At 48.7% G+C, this 25,748-nt stretch overlaps 1 protein-coding gene and 1 long non-coding RNA gene across 3 annotated transcripts; one reads left to right on the top strand and one right to left on the bottom strand.

Moving 5' to 3' along the window:
* Positions 1-1,368: 1,368 nt before the first annotated feature.
* Positions 1,369-8,816, bottom strand: LOC106149167. 2 transcript variants are annotated; one of them, XR_001235158.1, is made up of 3 exons: positions 8,518-8,816; positions 7,322-7,503; positions 1,369-2,001 (listed from the first exon to the last, which is right to left on the bottom strand). It is a non-coding gene; the product is annotated as an uncharacterized LOC106149167 (long non-coding RNA). The 2 variants fall into 2 exon arrangements; XR_001235157.1 differs by lacking the exon at positions 1,369-2,001 and having other exon boundaries at positions 7,300-7,503.
* Positions 8,817-8,865: 49 nt separating this feature from the next.
* Glrx5 (glutaredoxin 5) lies at positions 8,866-18,011 on the top strand. The gene is made up of 2 exons (XM_005390376.2): positions 8,866-9,542; positions 17,432-18,011. Exons 1-2 carry the CDS (start codon positions 9,239-9,241, stop codon positions 17,608-17,610), a joined length of 483 nt encoding a protein of 160 aa, XP_005390433.1. The 5' UTR covers positions 8,866-9,238; the 3' UTR covers positions 17,611-18,011.
* Positions 18,012-25,748: the final 7,737 nt, after the last annotated feature.

Here is a 25,748-nt window from a genome sequence, read left to right as displayed (position 1 = left end):
ACATATTTTTTGGTGCTAGGAATCAAACTCAGGACCTGATGCTTGACAGACAGGGGCTGTGCCACTGAGCTATATCCCCGGCCCCTTCCAGGGCATTTTGGAGTGTAACTTCCTTTTCTGGGTGCCTTGGAAATATCACCCAAAGCTCTCATGCTCAGGAACAGCACCATGTGAAGGGTTTCCTCCTCTCAGATCAAATGCTTCCAGAACGCTGTTTTTAAAAACAATCTCTGTGTGTAATTTTTATCCCTTGTTGACCCGTCAGTCCCCCCGCTGCTTTTGTGTCAGCCTTTCACTGCTTCTCACCTGTTGTGGCTGAGAAGCCTGGCAAGTTAGCCACTCCTGAAATCACAGGTCTCACAGGGAACTGAGTCTCAGAGTTGGGCGAACTGATCAGGCCCCAGATGCTGTAACCTCAGCGACAGCTCTTACTGCAGGGCCCCAGCTTCCTGAGGACAATGGACTGGTGCCCCCTACCTGCCTCTCAGGGTACGACAGACACTCGCCAGAAAACGCCCTAAACCCAAGCACTCTGCAAGATGACACGGGTCATCAGGTGTGGTGGCCGCCAGGTGTGATGGCGTATGCCTGTACTCCCAACACTCTGGAGGCTGAGGCAGGAGGATACCCTTGAATTGCAAGTCAGCCTGAACTACATAGCAAGTTGCTGACTCACAAAAAAAGGAGGAGGAGGATGAAGAGGAAGGGAAAGAAGAGGAGGAAGAGGAAGAAGGGGAGGGGGAGGAGAAGGAATGGAAAAAAAAAGACAAGGGTTCTCTTTGAACCGAAGCAAAAATTCCTTCCAGTAGGGAGCTGGTATTGGCCGCATCCCAAGAGTGCCGGACAATGTGTGTCAATTGTCCCAGGGCTGTGGTGTGCGGTACTGCAAGCTGAAGCTCGCTAGAGCAGCCCTGATAAAGCTAAGACAGAATCGGCAGAGGGGTGTCCACAGGAGATGAGAGACAATACAGTATCATTTCCAGATTCTTCTGGTCACTCAATTCTGCAAGTGAGGCCTACTCACCAAAACCAAAATGAAACAACACAACAAAAAGCAAAACATTCTACTTTTTTGTTTTGTTTGGAAGACAAGGTCTCACTATTTAGTTCAGGCTGGCTTTGAACTCACTATTCAAGCCAGGCTGCTCTCAAATTTGGAGTGATCCTCCTGCCTCAGCCTCTTCAGTGCTGGGACTACAGGTGTGTGCCACCATATCTGGTTACTCCACTTTTTAAAAAACTGGATATAGGGGCTGGGGATTTATCTCAGCGGCACAGCACCTGCCTAGCAAGTGCAAGGTCGTGAGTTTGATTCCCGGTACCAGAAAAACAAACGAACAAAAAAAAAACTGGGTATAAATGCTTTATAATAGTCTTTTATTAAATGTTTTTGAAACTTGGCTCTCTGAAATTTGTCATACTTTTTAGAAGTATATAGTTTAGAATTAACAAATGGTATTCTTCTGGCATAAAAACAGGGAAAAAAATAAAATCCTTCCATTTTCTCCTGAAAAGGAAAATGAGTTGGTAAGGTATCACGGCAAGGCTGGCTCTTGGGAGGCTAAGGCAGGTAGATCGTCAAATTCCAGGTCGGCCTGGGCAGCTTAGCAAGGCATTGTCTCAAATTAAGAAACGAGTAGGCTGGGGGCACAGGCCTAGCGTGTGTACAGCCCTGGGCTCAATCCAAACAAATCAATAAAGGAAAGCGACTACTTAAGGTCGCACCCCACTTTCAACCCTAGTAACTGCCGCCCGCAACAAAACAGGTGACCTTCCTGTCTTTGCTAGATGAATTGTTGACGTTTTCAGAAAATGACTCCCATGATAGCAAGATTTCATTCTGAAGGCTCAGAGGAGGAGGAGGAGGGAGACCCTACCAGGGGAGATTTGACCTTGGAGATACTGGGTAACAATCCTTGAAGAAAGCGAACTTCCTCAGTGCTCCTGCGCTGCATGCATCTGCCCAGGGCTTTCATGCTGAGGGCTGGGCTCCTCCTCAGTCTGCAATGCAATGATTTGAGTCACACAAACTATCTGCTGGCAAAAAGGAACGCACAGCACAAAACAGTAACACTGTTCGTAATGGGCAGTGGAGGAATACACCAAGAATTTTTCTCTCATCACTCAAAAGGCTTACCAAATTTTTTAATTTGGTTTTTGAGACCTAGTCTTGCTATGTAGTCCAGGCTGGCCCTGAACTCACTATGTAGCCCAGGCTGGCCTTGGATTCATGGCGACCCTTCTGCCTCAGCCTCCCAAGGACAGGCATAGCTGGCATGTGCTACCATGCCTGGCTAATAAGTTTTCGACTACTTTGTGTGTGAGTGTGCATGCATGTTTTGGGACAGGGTTTCCCTATGTTGCACAGGCTGGCCTAGAACTCATCTTCTTGCCTCAGCCTCCCCAGTATCTGGAACTACAGAATTGTGGTTCTGCACCTCGCAAACTCTTAATGCAAACCACATTATTGTAGGCAGCTAAGTTAGATTAGAAATATTACAGGCAGTGAGACAGAGCTAGGCCCTGGAAGGAGCCAGTATGGAAGACAACATACCTTGCACCTGCGGGAGAGACTGGCACCTCAGCTGTGGGCCAGACCTCAAGATAAAAGATAAAAGAAATGCACCCACACACCTCCCAAGGGATACACACCAGGGATTGATATTCTAAATAGGTATCGGATCACCTTAAAAAAGCCAGGAGTCACTGACCCAACGCCCTACAGGAAAAGCCCGTTCTGTATTCAAGCCCACTTGCTACATGACTCACTTCCCTATTTGACCCCAATTTAATCAATTTTACCTCAGCGATTATACTTGTAATCTTATTGGCTGACCATAGTTTTGTCCACTTCGTGCTCAAATTGTGATTTCCCATTTTTTCCCCACCTTGGACTCGCCTCACCTCATGGTTTTGCTCTATAAAATCCCAAGGACAGGCAGGGTTCTTGGCTACCCACTCGGGTCCTCTTCTGTATCCCTCTGGGACAGCAGCTTTCTTTCCTTCAATAAATATATTCTGCTCTTAACCTCCGTTGTTCCTAAAATTCATTCTTTGATTTTAGAAAACACAAACTTTGTCCCAGATATCTATCAGGTCCCAGATATCTTCCCTGGGAGTTTCTTTCCCCTATATCAATGACAGGAGAGCTGACTGAAGCTCTTTTCTTTGGGATAAAACAGGGTTCTCAGTAGAACAAAGTCAACAGATCAGGATTTTATTTATTTATTTTTATCTTTTTGAGACAGGGTCTTGCTATGCAGTTCAGGCTGGCCTTGAGCTGTTCAGCTGGCCTCAGGCTGGCCTTTGTAGCCCAGGCCAGTCTTGAACTCGAAATGATCCTCCTGCCTCAGCCTCCTTACAGGTGTGCACCACCACGCCAGGCTCAGATCAGGACTTTAAAGGCCTGAGAGCTTGATGCTCAGTGTGAGAAAATGGCACAAGGACAACAGCAGAGACAACTTCCAGGGGCAAGGACTGTGCTTCTGATTCCTGTATCGCATCTTTGGTTTTTTTGTCTTTTTGAGACAGGGTCTTGCTATGCAGTTCAGGTTGGCCTTGAGCTCACTCTGTAGCCCAAGGTGGTCTCAAACTCACAACAATCCTTCTGCCTCAGCCTCCCGAGTGCTGGGATTATAGGCGTGCACCACCACACCTAGCCACATCTTTGCGTTGAAGTGTTGTCCTCGTAATTTTACGAAGCATTAAAAAAAAAAAAATCACCGGTCCACCATGTGTATAGGCAGGGCCAGCAGGCATCATTCAGACAGGAATTTCTGCTGGGCTTGCTGGCCATGGTATGATTCAGTGGGAAAATAAAAATTGCAGGTGAAGGCAATAAATGTTAGCTGTCTTCTAAAATAAGACGTCAAGGGCCTGGGGATTTAGCTCAGTAGCACAGAGCCTGCCTGGCAAGCGCAACATCGTGAGTTTGATTCCTGGTACCAGAAAAAAACAAAAATAAAATAAGATGTTAAGTATCAAAGGGAACACAGTTTGGTGAACCATTATCTCAGGATTAATGTCAGGTTCAAGTGGACCTATGTACACAATTTTTTTTTTTTTTTTTTTTTGGAACTGGGAATCAAACTCAGGACCTCACATTTGCCAAGCAGGCACTGTGCAGCTGAGCTATATCCCCAGCCCCACAAAGTTGTTTTGAACAAAACATTGCCATAAACACACAAGATGGCATCATGTTGGTGATGTAGGGGAAACTCCCAACATGTAGATGTCCAAAATGCCAAGGTTGTGGTTGTGTTCTCTAAAATTGAGAAATGAGTTCTCTGAACAACAGAGGTTAAAAGTAGGAAACATTTATTGAGAGAAAGAAAGCTGCTGAGAGGGACAGAAGGGGGCCAGAAAGTGGCTGCCCATTAACCCTGCTTCTCAAGGGTGTTTTACTGAGCAAAGCCACGAGGTGAGGTGGGTTCAAGGTGGGACAGAACTACCATCAATCAATAAGCTTATGAGTATAGGCACTTAGGTAATATTGATCCAATGAGAAATCACAAGGTGGGTATGAGGTAGGACAAGACTATGGTGAACCAGTAAGGTTACAACAGGTATAGTCATGGGTAATATTGACTAAATGGGGATCAAATTGCGAAGCAAGTCATGCAGCAAATGCACTTGGGATCCTAGAAGGGGTCGGTTAAGGAGGTTTGGTCCTTTACCCCAAGGTGCTTGATGCCTTCTTAGAATATCAATCACTGCTGTTCATTGCTAGGGGAAATATGTGGGTGAGTTCTTTTTCTTGAAGCCTGGCCTGCAGTGAATAGTCTCCACCTGCAGTTGTCTTCTGCACTAACCTCTGGAGGGCTCAGCCCTGTCTGACTGCCTACAGTATTTCTACCTAACTTAGTTATCTATATTAGAGTAATCATTTTGGAGCAGAGCAACAGAGTACAAACTGGTTCTCTCAACTCTGCAGTCCTCATGCAAGCAAATCTTGAAATATGCATAACCTTTAACAGACATCACAAGTAGTTTTCAGAAATCCATGAAGGGGAAATCAGGAAAATCCAAGGTGAACCAAAACTTGTATTTCATGACTGGAACCCAGGCCTACACCACGTACTCCAAATCCCAAGCAGAACCAGGTTCCTGCGGGTTTCAGGCTTCTGCAAATGCTCCCCTGCCTCCTCGGGTCTGCTCTGGACTCACCACACCCCACTACAGCAGGCCGGCCCTGCAGGACCAACAGGATTAGCAAAACCGAGGCCATTCCCACACCTGGGCAGTGGTTATAAACACAGCTACCCTGTCAGACAGAGGAAGCTGGAATCCAAGAGGCATCGCCAGCTTGGTGCTGGGAATCAGATGCTGGGGGAGGGCCTGGATTTGCCCTTTCTCACCACCACACTGTTCTGGTGTTGCTGGAGTGAGCTTAATCATAGGGCTGCAGGGAGCGATGGCTGTAGTCACAGATAAGAGCGAGGGCTCCACACAGCAAGGTTTCAGGTTGCAGCTCAGCGTCCCAGATGCTATTTTAGCTCAGGAATGCGTGGTGGCTCCGCCCTGGTGTAACCCAAGCGGCTACTTTTCTCTCAGGACACTTGACCCAGGACAGACACTTCCGTACCAGGGACTTGGGAGATACCCTCTCCTCTAACAGCTGCTCAAGATTGAGGTACAAGAATGCAGCCCTGAGAGAAAGGCAAGGGAGGGGAACAGCGCCTTGCTGAGGGTCCGGACCAGCTGGGGAGCCTCACCTGGACCCTTGGGCTCTTCGCTGGGGTGGAGACAGAGGAAGGGCCTACCTCAAACTGCAAGTGTTCTCGCTATGGACTGTATGGTGAATTCGCTTTTGGAAAGGTGGGCGGAAGGAAGGGTTCTTACCAAATACAGTGAAGCCTTATCTCTAGACAAGGAAAACATTTTTAGGCTGAGTCAGCATGATCACAGGGTGTGACTAGTCTGGGATTTAGTTAATTTGGGACTTAATTTTATGAGCCCAGCTGTAGGATCCAGTTTTTGTGGATGTTTCACTCCCTTCCCCACTTTAGGTCCTGAGAGAGAGACCCAGGACCACAGTCCAAGTGCAGATTTCTGACCACTGTTTTAGAAGTGTATTTTGTCAGGCTTTCATCATTAAGAGTTATATAAAGAAGAATCTCAAAACCAAAGTGTCAAATCATAGTCAAAGTTTAATGCTTTGGTTTTTTTGTTTTGTTTTGTTTTTTTGACTTTTTGAGACACGGTCTCCCTGTGCAGTTCAGGCTGGCCTTCAGCTCACTTTGTAGCCCAGGCTGGCCTTGAACTCACAACAATCCTCCTGCCTCAGCCTCCCGAGTGCTGGGATTACAGGTGTGATCCACCACGCCCAGCTAATGCTTTGGAAGAAATACTCTGAATGTTGCTTTCTTTGCAGCAAAAGCTCATTGCTATTGGGTCCTAGTACTCCAGGAACAGTATTTTATCAAAACCAGAGTTTGCTTGGGGCCTGTGCATGCTAGACAAGCGCTCAACCAGCCAGCTACATCCGAAGCCCCCTGAAGAGTTAGACTCACCACTTCAATTTCTTTGGCTGAGAAACTTGAGCTGCTTTCCTGCCCTGGTTCTGCTAGCAAAGCCAGTCCCTGCAGCTCTGGAAGGAGTTCCCACACCTTCCCATCCCTTAGCTTTCACTTATCTTCTTATCTCCTACTCTACAAAGCCCAGGGGCCCCACTCTTATTTTGAAAAACGGGCTTTGTACTCTTCCTGCTCAACAATTACTTTCAATTTTTCACAACTGCTGTATTCTCAACTTAATAAAACATCTGATAACTAAATAAACCAACTGTACTTGAGAAGCCAGTATTATATAATAGGTTAGGGATATGATACTTTTTTCTTTTTTTTTTGGTTTTTCTCCAGTAATACTTTTTTTTTTTTTTTTTTGGTTTTTCTTCAGTACCGGGAATCGAACTCACAACCTTGCGCTTGTCAGGCAGGCGCTGTGCCCTTGAGCTAAACCCCTAGCCCCCAGGGATATGATACTCTCTACTGCTCTACTATAACTCCATCTCAGATCCTCAGAAGTTTGTGAATTCTCTCTCCCAGGCCACACGAAAGCATAATTAGGCAGTTTACAGTAAGCAACAAACAGTGTAAGTTTTTAGGAACAAACTGTCATATTTACTTTTTTTAAAAAAGAACTTAGAGCCGGACATGGTGGTGCATGCCTGTAATCCCAGCACTTGGGAGGCTGAGGCAGGTGGATCGTTGTGAGTTTGAGATCAGCCTGGGCTACAAAGTGAGCTCAAGGCCAGCCTGAACTGCACAGCAAGACCCTGTCTCAAAAACATAAAATAAGTAAATTTAAAAAAGGAATTTACTCCAATGTAAGCATGAGTAAATGGATGCTTTGGGGACGAATTTCGTGTATTCTCTATTGTTAAGGGTACCACATCACATCAACGGCTTCTGAGACAGCAGGTGCTTCAGCGCAGTAGCGTTTTCCACGTGTGTGCCATGCCTCATGATGCTTGTTCTTCCGATTTACCTGGAATCAATGGGTCTGCAAAACAAAGATTCTAACTTTCAGTCCCATATTAGAAAATTAGCAAGCATTAGTAACACTGGTGGGGTGAAAAGATGCCAATAAAGAGCTCCTGGGTGACAGGCTGAGTCTATTTATTCTGCAGTCCTGGAGAATGAAACAAAGACCTCCGTACCCAACACACCCAGCCCTTTTTACTTATTTTGGGCCAGAGTCTTGCTAAAATGCCTCCGCCTGACTCAAATTTTCCATTCTCCTGCTTCAGCCTCCCAGACTTCTGGGACCATGCCCAGCTTCTGTAGTATTTTCTAAACAACTCAGTATTTTAAAAAAAGAGTTACTTTGTAGCAGTACTTAGTGTCCAACAGAACGCACTATGTCTGCTAAACAATATCTTGACTGCAAAGCTTCTCTAACTGTTGGTGGATCGATAATGACACGGCACAGCCATTACCACCGTGGCAACAGTACCCAGAAACTATCAGAGGAACATTGCACATAGAACTGCTGCCTCTCGAGCAGGCATGCCTCAGCTTCCTCCGGAGTATGCTTTGTCTGCAAGTCTGGTGCGCTCCGGGGTACCACCAACCCCGCGCGGCTTCAAGACTACAGAACAGACAGCGATCTACGGCGTCCTACTTGTAGGATTCACCCGTTTCAACACTGAGCCACTAAGCAGATCCTAAGCACTGTTCCAGCTAGTGACTCGATCTCAAGCGATGATCTGTACAACAGCAAGGAGAGCACAGAGGAGGCTTTCTTTCTCTCCCACGGGCCCCACTGGCTATCTGCTACTCATTTCTCATGCTAACGACAAGCTGTGGGCACCCAGCCTCCCTGGACGTCCCCTGCTAACACTATGCGGTATTGCCAAATACTCCTTTCTCTTTTCAAGTTTTCCCCACATCGTCCAGGCTGGTCTAGAACTTCCCAGTTCAAGCGATCCTCCTGCCTCAGCCTCCACGCGCTGACACTGCAAGCGCGCGCCACCAGCCCGCCAACCCATTGCCTGCAGTTCTCGGTGCAACAAACCTTGCCTGAGACCAGGAGCGTGGGCAAAGGTGGGCTGGAAGGCCGCGAGGACCGAAACCCGGCGGTGACAGGCTGGTGCACGTGACACACTACTAAGGACAGAAACTGTCCTAGAGATACAACCGCGAGGCTCGGTCCTCAGCCCACACGTGCGCGGTGGGGCGACTGAGTCCGGCGCGGTCCTCCGAGGCACTTGAGATGCTCCCCTCCGCGGGGGAGAGGGCTGCAGCAGGAACCCCTCTTCCTGCTCAGGGGACCGCCTCCGACACCGGAAGCGAAACTCCCCCGGAAGTGACCCCTTCCCGGCGTCCCTTGGAAAAGCGAAGCCCCGCCCAGTACCTTCCCTCCGGGTCCCAAGGAATCCTACGGGGCCGCGTCCGCTCTCCGCAGGAAAGTCGTCTGGCCGGAGTTTTGTCTCTATGCCCTCGGCGTGGACTCTGATGAACATTCACTTCTCCAATCAACTGACGAAACGGGTGCCGACAGCCAATCGAATGCATGTAGGACGCGGGTCAGGCCTTTGCGGGCTACCGCCCACTAACCAGAATAAGCAAGCTGATTGGTAGCATCGAGTACTAGCCGTTGCCCAATCACGGAGAGTAGTCTGGAGCCAGTCCAATGAGAACCCCCGGGGGGCGGGGCGGGTCGCCACGGGCCGGGACTGGGCTGGCGGAGGGCGCAAAGGTTCCGGGCTGTCTGGGGCTCCGTCGGCCGAGCGGTGATGAGCGGGACGTTGCGCCGCGCGGCGGCGGCTCTGCTCCGCTGGGGCCGCGGAACGGGCGGCATCGGCCTGCAGGGTGCGGGCGTGCGGGCGGCGGGCTCGGGCTCGGGCTCGGGCTCGGGCGGCGGCCAGGCGGAGCAGCTGGACGCGCTGGTAAAGAAGGACAAGGTGGTGGTCTTCCTCAAGGGGACGCCTGAACAGCCCCAGTGCGGCTTCAGCAACGCCGTGGTGCAGATCCTGCGGCTGCACGGCGTCCGCGACTACGCGGCCTACAACGTCCTGGAAGACCCCGACCTCCGGCAAGGTCAGGCCGCGGGCGGGGCGGGGCAGGGCGGGGGGCGCGTGGCCTGGCCGCGCGGCATTCTGGAGTGTCGGGGTTCCTGGGCTCCAGCTTTAGGGCGCGGAGCCCTACTCTGGGTAGAGGGTAGGGTGAGGGCGCCACTGACTTGGGCAGATCTTGAGGGGCTGGGGCCCTGCTTGGCCAGTGGGTCTGATCTAGGGGCTCCCCGACTTCTCTTCGAGGTGAAGTGGACATTTCGGCGCGAATTTCGCGGGCGGGGTCCGAGGAGGGCGGCCAGCAGAGTGGCTCCCCGCCTTGTAGGGCTGGGGAAGTGGGGGCAAAGCGGGGGCTCACAGTGGTTCCCCCCACGAGGTAGCCACTTCGAGAGACACAGAGGAGCTGGGAAGCCACTGGCCTGTTTTGCGAAAGCAGCGGCCCCTTCTCAGTCCAGCTGTCGTGCCTGGGGCCTGTGCTCGTGGTGGCTCGAGGGGAGGCAGGACTTTTGGTTTTAGATGCTCAAGCACCTGGAGCAAAGTGGGGGGCTTGGGGCCTGAAGGGGCTTCTGGGCCCGTGTGAACTAACTCACTGCGCCAAGCTTGGGGCCTGAGGGATAGGAGCCAGAGGAGCCGAGATGGGGGGAGGAGGGGGGCTCTGACAGGTCCTTGGCATTCTTTTTTTTTTTTTTTGGTCCTTGGCATTCTTTAAGCTGTTCTCCTATCCTGTGGGCGTAGGGAAAAGGACCAGGCGCAGGAGCCTGTCCGCCTTCTCCAGGCTTGGTTGGGGTAGGTGGAGAGGTGGGAAGACAGCGGGGTCCCTGTGTCTGCCTGGCCTTGTGCTCTTGTTTGGTTAGTGTTGAAGAGACTCCAGGTTCTGTGGCGGTACCACTGCTGCTCCGATTGGAAATTACTAACCACCGTCTTGCATTGCACTGGGGGGACAGGCTGGTGTTGTGGAAAGCGCTTTTGAACTGGAGTCCATTTTTGTGGCCAGTTGGTTAGGGATACAACCGTAAACGGTCATCTGATTGCATTTTCCTTTTCAGTAAAGTGAGGTAAGTAAGGCCCAACTTGGCACAGTTTTTGGAGGGAAGGAAAAAAGTAAAAGTTACAGCAAGTGCATATCCTTTCATCTGGTGCAGAAAGTGCCTGGTATATGGTAGAATTCTCCATGGTTGCTGATCCAAAGTTTGCCACGGGTGGTGGGTTGGTGGGCGGAACCCAGGAGGCATGTGAAGTGGAGGAGAGGAGAAGGTTTATGCCACATGAAGGTGTTACACTCACGACTCTGGTGTCTTCCTGATCAACTGGAGTTCGCAGTTGCGAAGCTCAGGTTTATCGTGCACAGAGGCATCTTGTGGCCACTCTGGCAGCTTCTTGGCTTCAAAGATAAGGGTAGCTGCTCTGCAGTCTTTCGGCTGAACCTTGCTGTAGGTCCCCTACAAATTCCCAGTGTGACCATTAACAAAAAATTATGTTGTTGACGTCTTGCTTAGTGTAATGTGTTGAGGACCTTTGGTTTGTGGATTTACTGTTTCTGGTTCGGTACAAAATGGAAATACGGCTAATAAAATAAGGCTGAATAACCTTGTGCGTATGCAGTGTGTGCTCAGGTCAGAGTAGTTGGCATAGCCATCACCTCAGACTTTACCATTTCTTTGGGGCAGGAACCTCCGAATCTGTTTCCTTATTCCTTGAATAACCCTGAAATAAGGCTAATAAACTGAAAATGGGAGCAGAAATAAGCTGATTACTAGTAGCGCTAATGTTTCCGATTTCCATTTGGCACAGGGCTTCTGATCTGTGTCCTTGAGTGCTTAATAGCAAGTGGAATTTAACCCTTATATTTCTTGACTCTTGGATTTCACCAGACGGGATTCTTTTGGTTAATAAACATATTGCTTAAACACAGAGTATAGTGTACACCTTATTTTTTGCAGTACAGTACTGGGGAGTCACTGCAGGGCCTTCACACGAAGCTACCTCCCCAGCCTTTTAAAAGACTTTGTTTTGAAACAGGAGCTCACCAAATTGCTGAATTGCCCAGGTGGGGCTCAAAGTCGCAGTCCTTCGAAGCTCAGCCTGCCAGAGTGCTGGGTGTGTTGCTTGCAGAGTGAAGATTAGCCTTAGTGCTAACGGTGGGGCTTACCCACAGTAGGCCCTGTTTTAGCCACACCAGGACTTTACAGCTTGAAAACTTCATTGCTTTGCCCCCTACCTGAGTTTTCTGGAAAGCAGCCTGTGGGCTTCTTGGTGCTTGCTTCTGCTAGTCCAGGCTGTATCTGCTCACCTTGCCCAGGCTCAGGGTCCTTGAGTGAAAGCAGCAGGGCTCCCAAAGAACTGACCCTTCTTTTTTTCTCTGGCTAGAGAAAGTAAGCTTTAGAGGGCCAGAAGCCCAGCAGTACAGGTTCCTGTGCCTGGGGTCTAGATGTGTGGTGAGGAGCAGCCTTCTTATCTTGCTTGTACCTGCAGCACACTCAGGACAGATAGACACCAGACAGACCACCTCCAGGCCACCTTTGTTCCTAGGGTCCCAGTTTAGGGCCTCTCCTGTAACTGAGATCCTGCTCACTTGTGCCTGGTGTTTGCCCTCCAGACAGCAGGTCTTATGCAACTGCCCTTGACACGCATGTCAGGCTTGTACAAAGCAGGCTTTCAGGAATGGTTTCTTGTTTTGTTTTGTTTTGTTTTGTTTTGTTTTGTTTTGTTTTGTTTTGTTTTGAGACAGGGTCTCTGTGTGTAGCTTAGGTTGGCCTTGAACTCTTGATTCTCCTGCCTCAGCCTCCCAAGTGCTAGGATTTCAGGGAATGTCTTGATGAATAAATAAAGGCTTCTTTTATTTATCATCATATTTGAAACACTTCTGTGCTCATAAACATACATTTTAAGATTTCTGCTTGTTTAGATCCCCATTGTGTTCCCAGATGGGGAGCAGTGTCTGACAATAGGGATTTAAATATGCGTTGAGTAAATAACCACTGTCCTATTATTTTTCCATTTCTTCTTTATTAGTTTCCAAATTTCTAGTTGCGTATAGTCCGCCACACGTGTAGGTGCAGTGTGACATTTCAGTGGGCGTATACAGTGTGTGCTCAGATCAGAGCAGTTGGCATAGCCATCATCTCAGACTTTACCATTTCTTTGGGGCAGGAACATCCGAATCTGTTCCCTTAGCTGTCAGTTGTTCACCACAGGTAGCCCATGGCTAGGGCATTTTAGAAGTTGTTCCTTGTGTCAGGCTGTGCCTTCACTGTTGCCATCCTCTTCCTCCATCCCCTGGCCTCCTCTCCTGTATTCTCCTGTGTAGTATTTATTAAGGATTTGAAAGTATGCTCCACCTTTCTATTGTCAGGGAGTGTAAGGCAGCAGGAAAGCGCTGATTACAGTGGTGAACTTTGGAAGTTGGGTAACATGTTGTGGATGTGTGCCTGTGTGCGGGACAAGTTGTGTGCTGTGGATGGGAGTAGAACCCAGTACCAGCACTTTGGGGAAGTGACAGTGCCCAGCAAGGTGCAGATGAACCTGGACCCAGTGGCTCCACTCTCAGGCGGGCATCTTGGACTGGGGATTAGCTGACTTCCTCTCTCAAGGGCCAGAGTAAAACACTTCAGTCTCTGTGTGCTGTGTGAATATGGCTGAGTTCCAATAAAACTTTATTTGTAAAAGCCAGAAGAGGAAGTGCACTAGTTTGGCCTCAAGGCCGTGGTTTGCCACTGCCAGATCTAAGAGATGGACTTCTGCACATGTGTGTCAGGAGCCATATGTAACTCGATCATTATAGCATGATTTGTAAGGGTGCAAAACTGGGATCTTGGTCTCTTACTAGCACCCTAGATAAAGTGTAGTTTAGAAAACTAAATTCTAGTTAAAATGAAGTAGAAGGGCTAAATTTCAGAAATACAGTGTTTAGTCAAAAAGTAATTTGCAAACTAGCCATGGTAGCTCCACGCCAATAATCCTAGCAGTTGAGTGGCTGAGGCCTGAGGATCATAAATGTGACTCCAGCCTGCCTATTTAGGAGCCCTATTTAAAAACAAACAAACAAGTAACAAGCTGCAAAGAGTAATTCTGGGCATACCGTGTAAATGCCATTTGTGTACATACATGTTCCAGGTGGAAGACAGCCCCATACTTTGCAGCTACATGTGCAGTGCAGGAGGCCTGCCATCTGTAGGCGCCCTGTGGTGAGAGACCCAGCTAGTGTGTGATGAGGAGCCTCAGTGCAAAGCCGAGCTCCACCCCAAGCCAACACCGTGACTGGGTAGGCTGCTTAACCTCTCGGCCTGAGCCGCTGCTTCGGTAAAACAGATACATACCGAACTTGTGTGGCGTTTGTAAAGAGTGGATAAGATATTTGTAGAAAATATTTCATGGATATAAAACCCAGTGATCCTAAGCTCAGCGAATGGTACTGATGTTAGTGCATGGCGTACTCAGCTTGCTGCGTTCTACATTCTTTCCCTGTGGTTCCTCTCACATTTCCCAAAAGCATTGCTATGGAGTGCAGTAGAGGAGGACATTTATGTGGAGCTAATGTGCACCTTGGACCTGTGCTGTTAGGAGCTGGAGTCATTTCATTAGTTTTGTCTCATTTAACCTTCTGGGGTAGCTTGTGTTGTGCCCATTTTGCAGATGAGGAAACTGAGGCTGTGGCTACAAGAGGCCTTTGAGTTGCACTTACCAGCCAGCAAGCTAGGGCTGTGACCTTCAGCTGGAGCCCGTCCACCAGTCTTCATGCTGTCTTCCTCTCTTGTGGTTCATCACCATTTTCCAAGTCGGGGAAAATGAGCCGGGAGTTGGTGTGCTTAGGACTTGTGTGACTGTAGTGCTTTGCATTAATTAGCGTCCCAGCCAGGTGTGATGCCCAGGATTCCGAAATGTGATGAGCTGGGGAAGTACGTTTTGAAAGTTCTGGGAGGGGATTTCGAGTGTGTTTTCCCTGCCATTCCTGGCTCAATACCGGAACATCATCACCATCATCATCATTTGTTTATTTTTTTGATGGAGCAGATGTACATGAACTGATTTTGTAAGAGAGCCTCCTAAATCCCAGGGCCAGCGCTACTCTTCTGTGTAACTGTGGAGTCAGCATTTTCTGTTCCACATTGGATCTCTTATGTGCTGCATATGAAATAGGATTTTCATTAAAATTTGTTCTTGGGTCTGATTCGCTGATTCCCAAGAGTTGCTGTCTGACTTTGAGTTATATGAAGTGATGTTTATAGGGATTATCACTGTGCATTGGAATTTTTGAAAACTAAAGTATAAGAGAAAAAATGTTTAAAAATAATTGTGAAGACAGTTATGATAGTTATACTACTAATTTCTCTTATTTCATTTAAAAGAAAAGTTTTTGTTAATATGGTTTGGACAGTTAAATACTTACATCTTGTAACTAATAAAGATAACAATACCCAATGTTATCATTGGGTATTGATACCATTCTTATCCTCTTATTACTGTACCTTGTTTTGAAATTTTTTTTTTCCTCTTAAAAAAACCCAAAAAAACCATTGTGAATTCATAAGATTCATTTTACTTTTCACCTTAAGAACCGTGGTCTTTAATTATTAGAAATTTCTTACTTCGCTGTGCAGGGAGTGTTCAGATACTAAACTCATGATCGGATTCCTTTTTTCTTTTTGAGACAAGATCTCACTGTGTAGGTTAGGCTGACCTTGAACTCATTGTGTAGCTCCAGTTGGCCTCACTCCCTGTGACCCTCTTGCCTCAGCCTCCCCTCCTTAGTGCTAGGATTACGGGTGTGCACCACTAGCTCCCCAGGAATTTTTCTGATTTCTTGAAATGTCGGTTATGAGTTGAAACAGCCCAGGACAGTGGTTTGCAAGGGCCAGTTTCCTTTGTATGTGACCTGTGGGTGTTGGAGATGCTCTGGAATCCAGCCTGGTGTGAGGGGCCCGGCGTTGGTGGTTTGGGTGCAAGTTCTGCCTGTTGGCCAGTGGGTGGATGGTCTGCAGCTACAGAGGTTAGTGACCAGACAAGCCTAATACTTCGATTGGAGATGGCATTAGGTGAAGAGCAGGTGATCCTTCTACTCAGCAGAGATTTTACCTAAACAGAGTTACACCATTTAGGATTAAAAATGCGGTTTGGGTGGTCTTCAGGCAGCAAAATTCTGTTCATTTTGGGCAACGAATTTCTGTTCAGTCTTGGTTTCAGAATTGTAGCACAAGTCAAAAATAATTGGCAAAATTTATCGTGGGTTATATTACTAGTTAAAAGAAATAGATATGTCATGCTTGCACAGAAAGTGTTCATCTGTTTAAAAGATATTTAGAATGAAAAGGAACAACTCTTTAAACATTTCTGAATTTCCATGCTCCACCCTCAGTCATCCTAGGGTAAGAGATCTGAACCAGGCATTGTTGTAAGTTCCCATAGGCTGTATTTGAGGCAGGGTTACAAAGGGAACGGTGGCACATGCCTGTAATCGCAGCACTTTGTGAGACAGAATCAAGCCCATCCTGGGCAATTTGCCAATCTAGTGAGACCGTCTCAAAATAAAAGACGGGCTGGAGATGTAGCTCAGTGCAGAGGCCTTGGGTTTAATCCCTACTGCGCCCCCGCCCCACCAAAAAAAAGAAGACGGCGTGTATAACTCATGTGCAGCAAATTTTTGTTTCCACAGCACTAAATGTTAGAGTGATGAAAAACTTGAACACAGCAGGGGTTGTAGTAAAAGACATTTCCATAATTAGAATTTGCTCTTCATTGGTAGCTCCCAGACCTCTAGTTGATTTTTTTTACAGATACGTAGAGCGGCTGAGAAGTGTGCTTTTGAGCTTGGCGGCACTGTGGCTCTTACCTCCCTCTTTCCCTCCTTGCTTGAATCCGGAGCCTCGCTCGTACTAGCCAAGCACTCTAGCGCTGAGCTGTGTCCCTGGCCCAGGCTGTGACTGTTTTGTGGGGAGAAGGTGACGGGGTCTCACTATGTGGCCCTGGCTGGTCTTGAACCTAAGATTCTTCTGCCTTAACCACCCGATGCTAGATCACAGGCAGGCACCTCCATGCTCAGGCATGGCCATTTCTTAAAGTGTAATGTCTGGGGGAGAAAGATAAAACCAGTGGCTCAAGAGCTTTCTCTAGCCCTGTCATTTAGAGCACAGTCACCATATTTTTAGATGGCAATAACATTTAAGAGAAAAACACATTGTAAATTGGAGTTGTTGCTTGTGATAGAACTCACTGGAAATTTTATTTGGAAAATAAATGATAGTGAGTAGTGGATATCAAGAACAGGCTTTAGTTACCTACATAAAAAGTACGACTTGACTGATTTATTTGCACAAGAGTGTATTTTGCTTGAAGAACCTGTTTATGTTTTATCCATGTGCTCATTTTTGCTATTTAAAAATACCTGTCTCTATATAAAAGCTTCCCACATGTGTAATCAGTAGTAGCACAGGGCGTTTTCTCTGGGTAAAGTCACTGTTAAAGATAAAAGTCAGCAGCTTAGCTCTTGAGCGCAGGGACCTGATGGTGCCCAGTGGAGAGAGGTGGGGACACGGTGGCCTCCTGTCTGAGAAGTGAGCTGTCTTTTGCTTCTGGCTGTATTTCCTGAGAACGTGATCATGACTGACAGCTTCTTGAGGTTTCAGCTTTGTGTGTCTGGGTGCTTAAGCTCTGCCGGAGCTGAACTTTACCAGCCCAGTTCTTAGGAAACCTAGGCAGTGAAGGGAATCACCAGTGGCAACCAAGCTACCGTCTGAGGCCCTGGGGTTTACAGTTGCCAGAGTTACACACCGGTCTGTTTAATGCTAAAACCCGTCGCTCTCCGGGAGTAGGAGAGTCCAGGAGGGATGGCGGGTCTGCTGCTGGGAGTGGGTGAATGTCGTGTTTATTGTGCTCTGCGTATCCCATGGCCGCTCCAGTAACACTGCTCTGTTCCGTCCTCAGGCATCAAAGACTACTCCAACTGGCCCACCATCCCGCAGGTGTACCTCAACGGCGAGTTTGTGGGGGGCTGTGACATCCTTCTGCAGATGCACCAGAATGGGGACCTGGTGGAAGAACTGAAAAAGCTGGGGATCCGCTCTGCCCTTTTAGATGAAAAGAAAGACCAAGACTCGAAGTGACAGCTGGCCGGGCCTTGGGCGCAGAGACTTGCTGCCGGAAAAGCCTTATCCCGCTGTCCCCTGCTGCAGTGGCTGCTGGCGCTGGTCCTCCTGGCTCAGAAGCGCGGTGCTTTCAGTGTGTCTGGTTTTTGGGCTAAGAGTACCCTGTTGTGAACTTCATGACAACCACTGCACTGTAATAATTCATGTTGTATTACGATATTGCCGTAACAGAATTTGTTCTTACATCGTCTTTTATTCTTTGCCTGACTCGGGAGCTGTTTGTGACTTGCAGACGTGTCCATCTGCAAAGATACTATCCTCTCTGTCTTTTGGTAACTTCTGTTAAGGAAAATGAAGGAGAGAGAAGAAAACACGATTGTTGGGTGTTGTTTTTTTTAAATAAACTGCCATTTCCGATACCACGCATGTGAGTTATTCGTCCAGAAGGTCGCACACCTGTAGGATTCCTAGGGCCTGGGCCTTCTGTGCTGGGTGAGCGGCGTTGGTTCTCAGGTCTGCTGCTGAGTGTGCTGCAGGAGTGGCCACCGGGCAGCACTACAGCTTCTCCGAGGCAGGTGGCCAGAAGGACAGGAGGTGGCCAAGGCCAGGGGAGGCGGCCTGCTGCCTGTCTTGGAACCCGGTATCACGAGCTGTGCCACAGTTAGGTGCAGAAAGGGCATCACCTGTCCACCGAGGGGTGGCATCTCATGAGTGTTTTATTTCTCAAAGTGAACTACTTGGAATCCCGGCTGAGCCGAGGCTCCCCTGGTACATGTGTCAGGACAAGATTCCCTCTGTGCTTCTCTGTCCCGAGACTGGGTGAAGGAGCAGGGGCCTTCCCCGTGGCAGGGTGGAGTTGGGGGATAGAGCCCCTTCCCATCCAGGTGGCTGTGCCAGAAGCCTCCATTCATCACAGGCTAAATGATATTCCTTTAGAAGGGCGTTGTTGCGGTGGCAGAAAGCGGAAGGAAGGATGCATTTTCCTCCCAGGGCAAAGGGCAGGAGAGTGGCTGCTTCCCCCGCTGGTCTTAGGCCTCCCTGTCCGTTACTCATTTGGCTTGAACTCCCCTTGAGAAGGCAGCTCCAGAAACTGACTCCTTTTGGGAGATGGTGTGATTGTGGTGGGCTGATCCTCCTCGCAGACAGGATTTTCAGATCCTCGTAGGTCGCTGCTCCTGCTGGTACCCTGCCCAGAGCAGCTGGGATCCCCACAGGAAAGCTGTAGCCCACCCCCACTGCACGGGGGACAGTTGGGCCACAGCACAGGACTGCCACCCCCTCCTCCAGTCATCAGCTCCCTAGCTGCAGGGCAAAGAAAAGCAGATTATTCACAGGAGGAGGTTTTTCTTGGCGTGAACTGTAGCTTCCCTTTGGGTGGCTGTAAGCTGGGCTTGGGATTTTAGAGGAGATTAGAACCCCATGTGAACCTTGTGCTCCATGGGTGGGAGGCACTCAGGGAGGAGGGCATGTGCTCATGATCCTTGTCCTTTGGAAAGAACACCAGTAACGTCACCTTCCTGCCTCTACCTGGGTACCAGGCAGCAGGTTAGACATCTGCAGAATCATCCCCTCATCCCCAGTTGCTTTTATGCTGCTTCTGGCTTTTTTTGTGAATCTGCCTGTGTTCCCCTAGGGTTTCGTGCAAAACATGAAATAGCAAGAAACTTATTAGCAGGGAAACATTGACCTAAGAAATCTCCAGGATATCAGGGTGAGGAGAAGGCTGCCGATAAATAATTTAGCTCCTGTGCCCATGAATCAGGAAGATCATAGCAAAGCCACCAGAGAACTTAGAAATGTAAGAAATCACTGAACTCTATGAGAAGTGTAATACTCTTTCCGGAAATTAATTGCTAAGCTTTTCTATATGCTTAACATGTCTTTACCAAGTGGAAAATTGAGGATGCTATCAGTGTGGTCTAAGTAATTTTGATAGCCTGTGCCAGGGAACTCACTGTGAGAGTTAGAACAGTGACACCAAGTTCCTTGTCCGAATAACAGAATCACTTATCCTCCCAGGGTGGTTCTTAGGCTTGTGTCATTGTGATTGAATTGGGTTATTGTCATTCCATGTCATGTTATTGGACCCTTTAGAAGTAGATGAAGTTATTACAGCAGATTAGATCTTTTGATGATTTCAAGCATGTTGGATTAGTAAATGTCATCACTTTAAGCAATAAACTGTGGAGCTCTTTTAGGACAGAAGGTGACTTTTTTCCTTTGGTGCTGGGGCTTTAACTCAGGCTTCCTGCATGCCAAGTACACCCTCTGTCACTGAGCTACACCCCTTGCCAGGGTAACTTTTTTTTTTCTGAGATGGTCTGTATGTAGTCCAGGCTGGCTTTGAACTTGCTACATAGTCCAGGCTGGCCTCAAACTTGTGATCTTCCTGCGTTGGCCTCCGGAGTGCTGGAATTACAAGCCCGTGCTTGTCGAGGCAACTTTTCCACGATGAGTTTATCTTTTACCGGCCCTAGTGAATTCACCTGTGCAGATCCGGGACCTGTGGCTTTCCTGTGATTATGAAAATCCTGAGAGCCAGCTTGAGAGAGCCCGCGTTACAGTCCCTGAGTAGCTCACTTAGATGTGGGGAGATGGGTCACCTTGAAGAAGGAGCCCTCCTGGGTGGCATGCGACCTCATGCTGACGTGGTGAGGGCTGAAGTGTTCATGCTTGGAGCGTGGTCACACAGGCTAATCTGTCTCTAAAAGTTAAAAAAGTAAGTTTAATGCTCCACTGGAGAATTGCTTAGTAAATGTAAAACCTGGCCTAAGGGTACGGCTAACTTGGGGAGACAGTGCAGGAGTGATGAAGGCGGGGGCTGTCTTAAGGTCCGAGCACTTGGAAAGAGGCAAAGTGATCGAGATAGATCCTGTGAAGGGGCGTTTCTGGCTTTTGTCCTGAGCAGTTGCCTGTCTTAAAGCCACTCAGCAGCTTGTGAGCAGAGGAGGCCGTTGTGCTCAGCAGCTGCTCTGTGAGCCAGCTGGCCTGGGCCCAAGCCGTGGATCCTGGTGAACGTGCCCTGTCTCCTCACTTCAAGGCTGTAGGCAGAGGCGCCTCCACAATTGCCCTTCCGGTCACGTCACTCCCTGCTGAGACAGCTCCCAAGACTCCTGGTTGGGGGCACAATGAAGTCACCTTCTACCCCCAAAGCCGCCCCCAGCCTCCCTGACTCAGTCAGCCCTGATTTGCTCCGTGGCCCTTCTTTCTGCTCATCGCATCAGGAGTAAGTGCCTTTTCCTTGTCTGCAATGAGGAATCGTCTGTGGCCAGGACATCCATCTGTCTCTGTTGCTCCCAAAATGTGCACAAAGATGTGGAAGATTTTCCCTTATTCTTGGGTTACACACAGCAGTGGTACATGGTCCCAGCCCACCAGCTGGGCGGCCTGGGGTGGTAGCTAAGTACAGCTCCTGGGTTTGGGCTGCAGCTCCTGGGTATACGACTGACCTGGATGGCTCAGCCCACTTCTTGCTCCACTGGGGAAGTAGCAAGTGCCAGTGGCCTCAGGCTTGTTAGGAGGACACGGCCCACCCCACGGTGAGTGATGGAGACCACTGCGAAGTGGCTCTGAGCAGGATTTAACATTAACCAATTGGTTTTCCATGTTTATTTGTGCGTGGCCAAGGCCTAGGCTCCTTGTCTGCAGATGGGCAAGGGACTCATAGTAAGTGAACCTCTGTGAGTCACTGGTCACCGCTGAGGCCTGTAATGGCAGGTGAAGCCAGGACTCCTCAAAGGACAAGACAAGGCCACAATTAAAGACACCTGGCTCCAACCTCAATTAACTAGATAAAGACTAGCTGCAGGCATCTCACTTCTGAAGTGAAGGCCTTCCAGGAGATAACATAGTTCTCTTAAATTAACATAATATCTTACTTGGAGAAGTCCCTAAGCTGTTCCCCCCTTTCTTCAGTATTCCCCTCCCTTGTTTTGATAACTACATAAATACTGGTCGTCCAGAGAAGATCTTTGTCTTAGCCCCTAGAGAATCTTCAGTTCTGTTAGAGGGTTTTGATCTTCCTGGAGCCCTAAAACCATAGCACTTAACTCATTTATTCAAGGCAACCCGTCCACTTGTTTGGGAGATTGGGCCTGATCAGTCCACAATGACTAAGGGATAATACTAACGCATTTAGTGAGCTCCTAGTCCACACCACCAGGTCTCGTCTGGACCTGTACTGCACTGCATCACCATTTGAAGGCTTCGAGGATGAGCGGTATGTCCACATCTGAACAGGGCCCTGGTCTCATATCTGGGGTGACAGTACCGTGACTCTCACTGTGGCTGAGCATCTCCGCTGCTGTAGGGGTCTGGGGGACATTCAGCCAGAATGGTTTCCTGTAAGTCATTTTCTAAGGCTATAGTTTGGCTTACTGCCACTGATACTTATTTTTTCCATACTGGGGATTGTCGAGCCCAGGGTCTTCTAAGCTAGCTATATCCCAACGCTTTTTTAAGTTTTGAGATAGGGGCTCACTAAGTTGCTAAGTTACCCAGACTAGGCTCAAACTTGCAGTCACCCTGCCTCAGCCTCCCAGAGTGCTGTGGTTACAGGTCTGAGGCTCCACGGCCATCTACTGATTTTTATTTTTTAATATGCTACTATTTAATATCAGTGGAAAGTTTTCTGACCTGGTGTGTGATGCTTTTATTGTGTTTTACTGTGCAAGGATTATGATGCTGAGATCCACTGTACCTAATTACCAGTTTTCACAGCGATCCGTGTTGCTGGAGAAAAGGGGTAGGAATGTCTGGTTCACAGGAAATACGTGCCGAAATGTGGGAACTGTTGCCAGATCATTGCTTCCCCCATCAGCAGTCCTGAGCAAGTAAGTGATTGGTTTTGGCGAGGAGCAGCTGCGGATGAACGCTGCTTCTGGGGAGGTCGCGCTGAGCCTGGACTCTGGGCCGTCATCCTGCTTTGGGGCTGAACCTGCAGCTGGGCAGAACCAGAGCCTGACACAAGAGTCTAAATACTTCTGATCTTCGGCAGTGGTTCAGATCCTTCCCAAGTCAGTCGTAAACCCAGGGACGGAGCTGCACACTAACGTTGGTCTGACTTTTTAAACTGTTTCGCTTTTTCTCCATGACTTCTTTTTTTTGAGATAGGGTCTTGCTACATAGCCCAAGCTGGCCTCAAACTCACAGTGCTCCTCCTGCCTCAGCTTCCCAAGTGCCAAGACTGTAGGTGTGTGACACCATGCCTAGCATGTCCCTGAGTCTTAGGTCAAGTGTCCTTTGGATGACGGTGCTAGCTTTCTGTCACTATAAAAAACGAGAGAGCTAAGGAGAAAAGGTGTGGTTTGGTTCATTGTTCACAAGCCCAGGTCATGATCGGGGGCCTGTGTTTGGGGTCTGTGTCAAGGTGGCGCATCATGGTGGCAACATGTGGCCTGGCAAAACGCCTCACCTTTAAGCCGGGAAGTAAAAGAGGAGGGAGGGATGGGGGCTCTACAGTCCCCTCAAGGGCGCATCCCCAAAGACCTCCCAGTGCACCCCACCACCTTTTTAGTTATTAGTGTGTGATTGGCACACAGTGCATACGTTCAGTGTGGGGGATTGGAACGTGGACCTATCACATCTTGGTCCTTTTGACATCCCCTCCTCTCCCTTCCTTGGCATCTGCTCCCATCCCCAGCTCCCTGGTCCATCTCCACAATGTCTACTTCCTATCATCTATATCCTAATTTGCTCCTTAAATTATTTATAGTTTGAGTTTTTAAGAGAAATCATGCAATATTGAGCCTTCTGTGTCTGGTTTTTTTGGTGGGCATTATGGTGTTGAAGCACATCCTTCTTTATGGCAGGATAATACTCCACTGTATGTAAATGCCACTTTATCCATGCATCTGTTGCTAGACATATGGGCTGCTTAGCAACAGTGCTGCTATAAACTTGGGTATGTGTGTATCCCTGTAACAGGATGTCTTTAACTTTTTTGGAGAAATACTTAGAGGGGGAATAACTGGGTTGAGTGAAACTCCTAGTTTTCGATTTTGAGGAATCTCCATTCTGACTTCCTAGGTGGTAGTGCTAGTTTACATTCCCACCAACAGTGTAGAAGGCTTCCTTTTTCTCCTTTGCAGCCTTGCCAGCATTTGTTACTTGATTTCTTGATAATGCCATTCTTTCTGGAGTAAGATGGGATCTCAGTGTTGTTTTGATTTGTATTTCTCTAATGGCCAGAGGTGCTGACTAATTTTTCATGTACCTCTTGGCCATGAAGTTATCTCTTGTATTTCTTTTGAGAAGTGTCTGTTCATTTCAATTGCCCACTTTTGTCTGGGTATTGGGGGGTGGGTCTATTTTTTCTGAATTCTTTATTCTAGACGTTAGTCCTCTTTGGCGTAGTTGGGAATCCCCCCCACCCATTCTGTAGGTTTTCTCTTTGGTCTGTTGGTTGTTTCCTTTGCTGTGCAGCTTTTTAGTTTGATGTGATCCCATGTGTTGATTTTTGGTGTTCTCATGCCACTAGGGTTCTGTCTAGGAAGTCCTTGCCTGCCCCTGTGTCTTTAAGAGTTTTACTTACTTTATCTTCCACTGGATTGTGTGTTTGTTTTAATATTTAGGTCCTGATCCACTCTGATTTGATTTTAGTGCAGGGTGAGAGACATAGGTCTAGACTCAGCCTTCGGCATGTGGACAGCCAGTTTTCCCAGCCCCGCTTGTGAAAGAGGCTACCTTTCCTCCAGCACATGTTTTTGGCCCTTTGCTGAAGATCATGTGACTGAAGGTGTCTAGGTTGGCTCTGGATCCTCTGTTCTGTTCTGTTCTGTTCCCTTGGTCTGCACACCTATTTCTGTCCTGAGCCCCATCTCTTAAATGCTCCCTCACCTCTCAATAGTGTCACTGGGGAGCAAGCCTCTAGCTCATGGACCTTGGGGAGACACTCACGATCTGACCATTGCAGTGACTCCCAGGAGGCGGGGGCGGGGACGGTGGCAATGCTACCTGCCCAAATCCTGCAGTGTTGGTGGACTTTCCAAACATCCATGTGGCAGGATGCCCACATCCTGATCCCTGGAATCTGGAACTCTGTTTGACTCAGGGTCTTTGACAGAAGATGGCCTTGTGTGGCTCCCACACTGTGGGTCCAGAGCCATCCCCAGTGTCCTTAGCAGGGCGATGAGGGAGGCAGAACTCAAGAGGATCCGTGGCAGGGTGCAGTGGGGTCTGGAGTGCTGTGCTGTGGAGGTAGAGCAATAGACTTTGTGTTTGGGATTGAGGGCAGCTTCTGGGAGGGAGCTGGGAAAGCCAGGCTGACTCTCCCGTGGAGCCAGAGTTCAAGGCCTGGTTTCAGGGCAGGGAAATGGATTTTGGACTTCTAGACTTTGGAACTGTAAGACAGTCCATTGGTATTATTCTCAGCCTGTAATTTTGTGGGAATTTGGTGTAGCAGCCATGAGAAACTAATACCACTGGTTGGCTGAATTTTTATGGCAGATGCCTCCTGGTGCAAGCAGACAGAGCAGCAGGACCCCAAAGTCTTGTGCATTTATACCCCCAACTGGCTCCTCACAAAGGCAACTGTGGGATATCACCCCCTCTTTTGATAGAATGAGAGGCTCTGAGGTCAGGCTGCTTGTCCGAGTCACTGCCCAGTGAGTAGCAGGGCTGGACTCTAAGTATGCTCTTCCTACCATGCCCCAACACTGAGGTCTGGACAGCAGGCGTGTCCTGTTTGTCCTTGTGAGGGTGTCGGCCATGGGGCTCCCTGCAGCCTGAGAAATGGGGAAAGAGCCAGGGAGGCACAGCCTTGGGAGGTCCCCTCTGGCCGTCCACTGTCACAGACCTAGGAGGTGGGGGTCCTTCTGTGAGATCAAGCGTGCGTGATAGAGACAGACAGTGTGCCCAGGAAAGAGTGTCCAGGCTCTGGGGTGTGCGGATGTGAGGCTGGAGCTGTCCCAGTGGATGGACTCGCTGAAATTCCAAACAATAGGAAGTCAATAGAGTGCTCTGCAAAAGATAAAGGATCTCTGTGACCTGCACAGCTTCCATAGCACCTCCTGCCTGACCTCAGCCGCAGCCTCAGCCCCGAGTCTATTTCTGCACCCTCAAAGAGCCACCTGTTTTCCCCACTCTCGCTTCCCAGTATGTCTCCCCTTCTGGTCCTCACCCTGCCCTTCTTCCTCTTGGCCCTTTCTTGTGTCGCA

This window comes from Chinchilla lanigera, unplaced genomic scaffold (genome assembly GCF_000276665.1).
Source record: "Chinchilla lanigera isolate Chin_1 unplaced genomic scaffold, ChiLan1.0 scaffold00037, whole genome shotgun sequence".
Taxonomy (NCBI): Eukaryota; Metazoa; Chordata; class Mammalia; order Rodentia; family Chinchillidae; genus Chinchilla; species Chinchilla lanigera.
The sequence above is the reverse complement of the archived record's forward strand: the minus strand, read 5'-3'. Positions and strand labels throughout refer to the sequence as shown.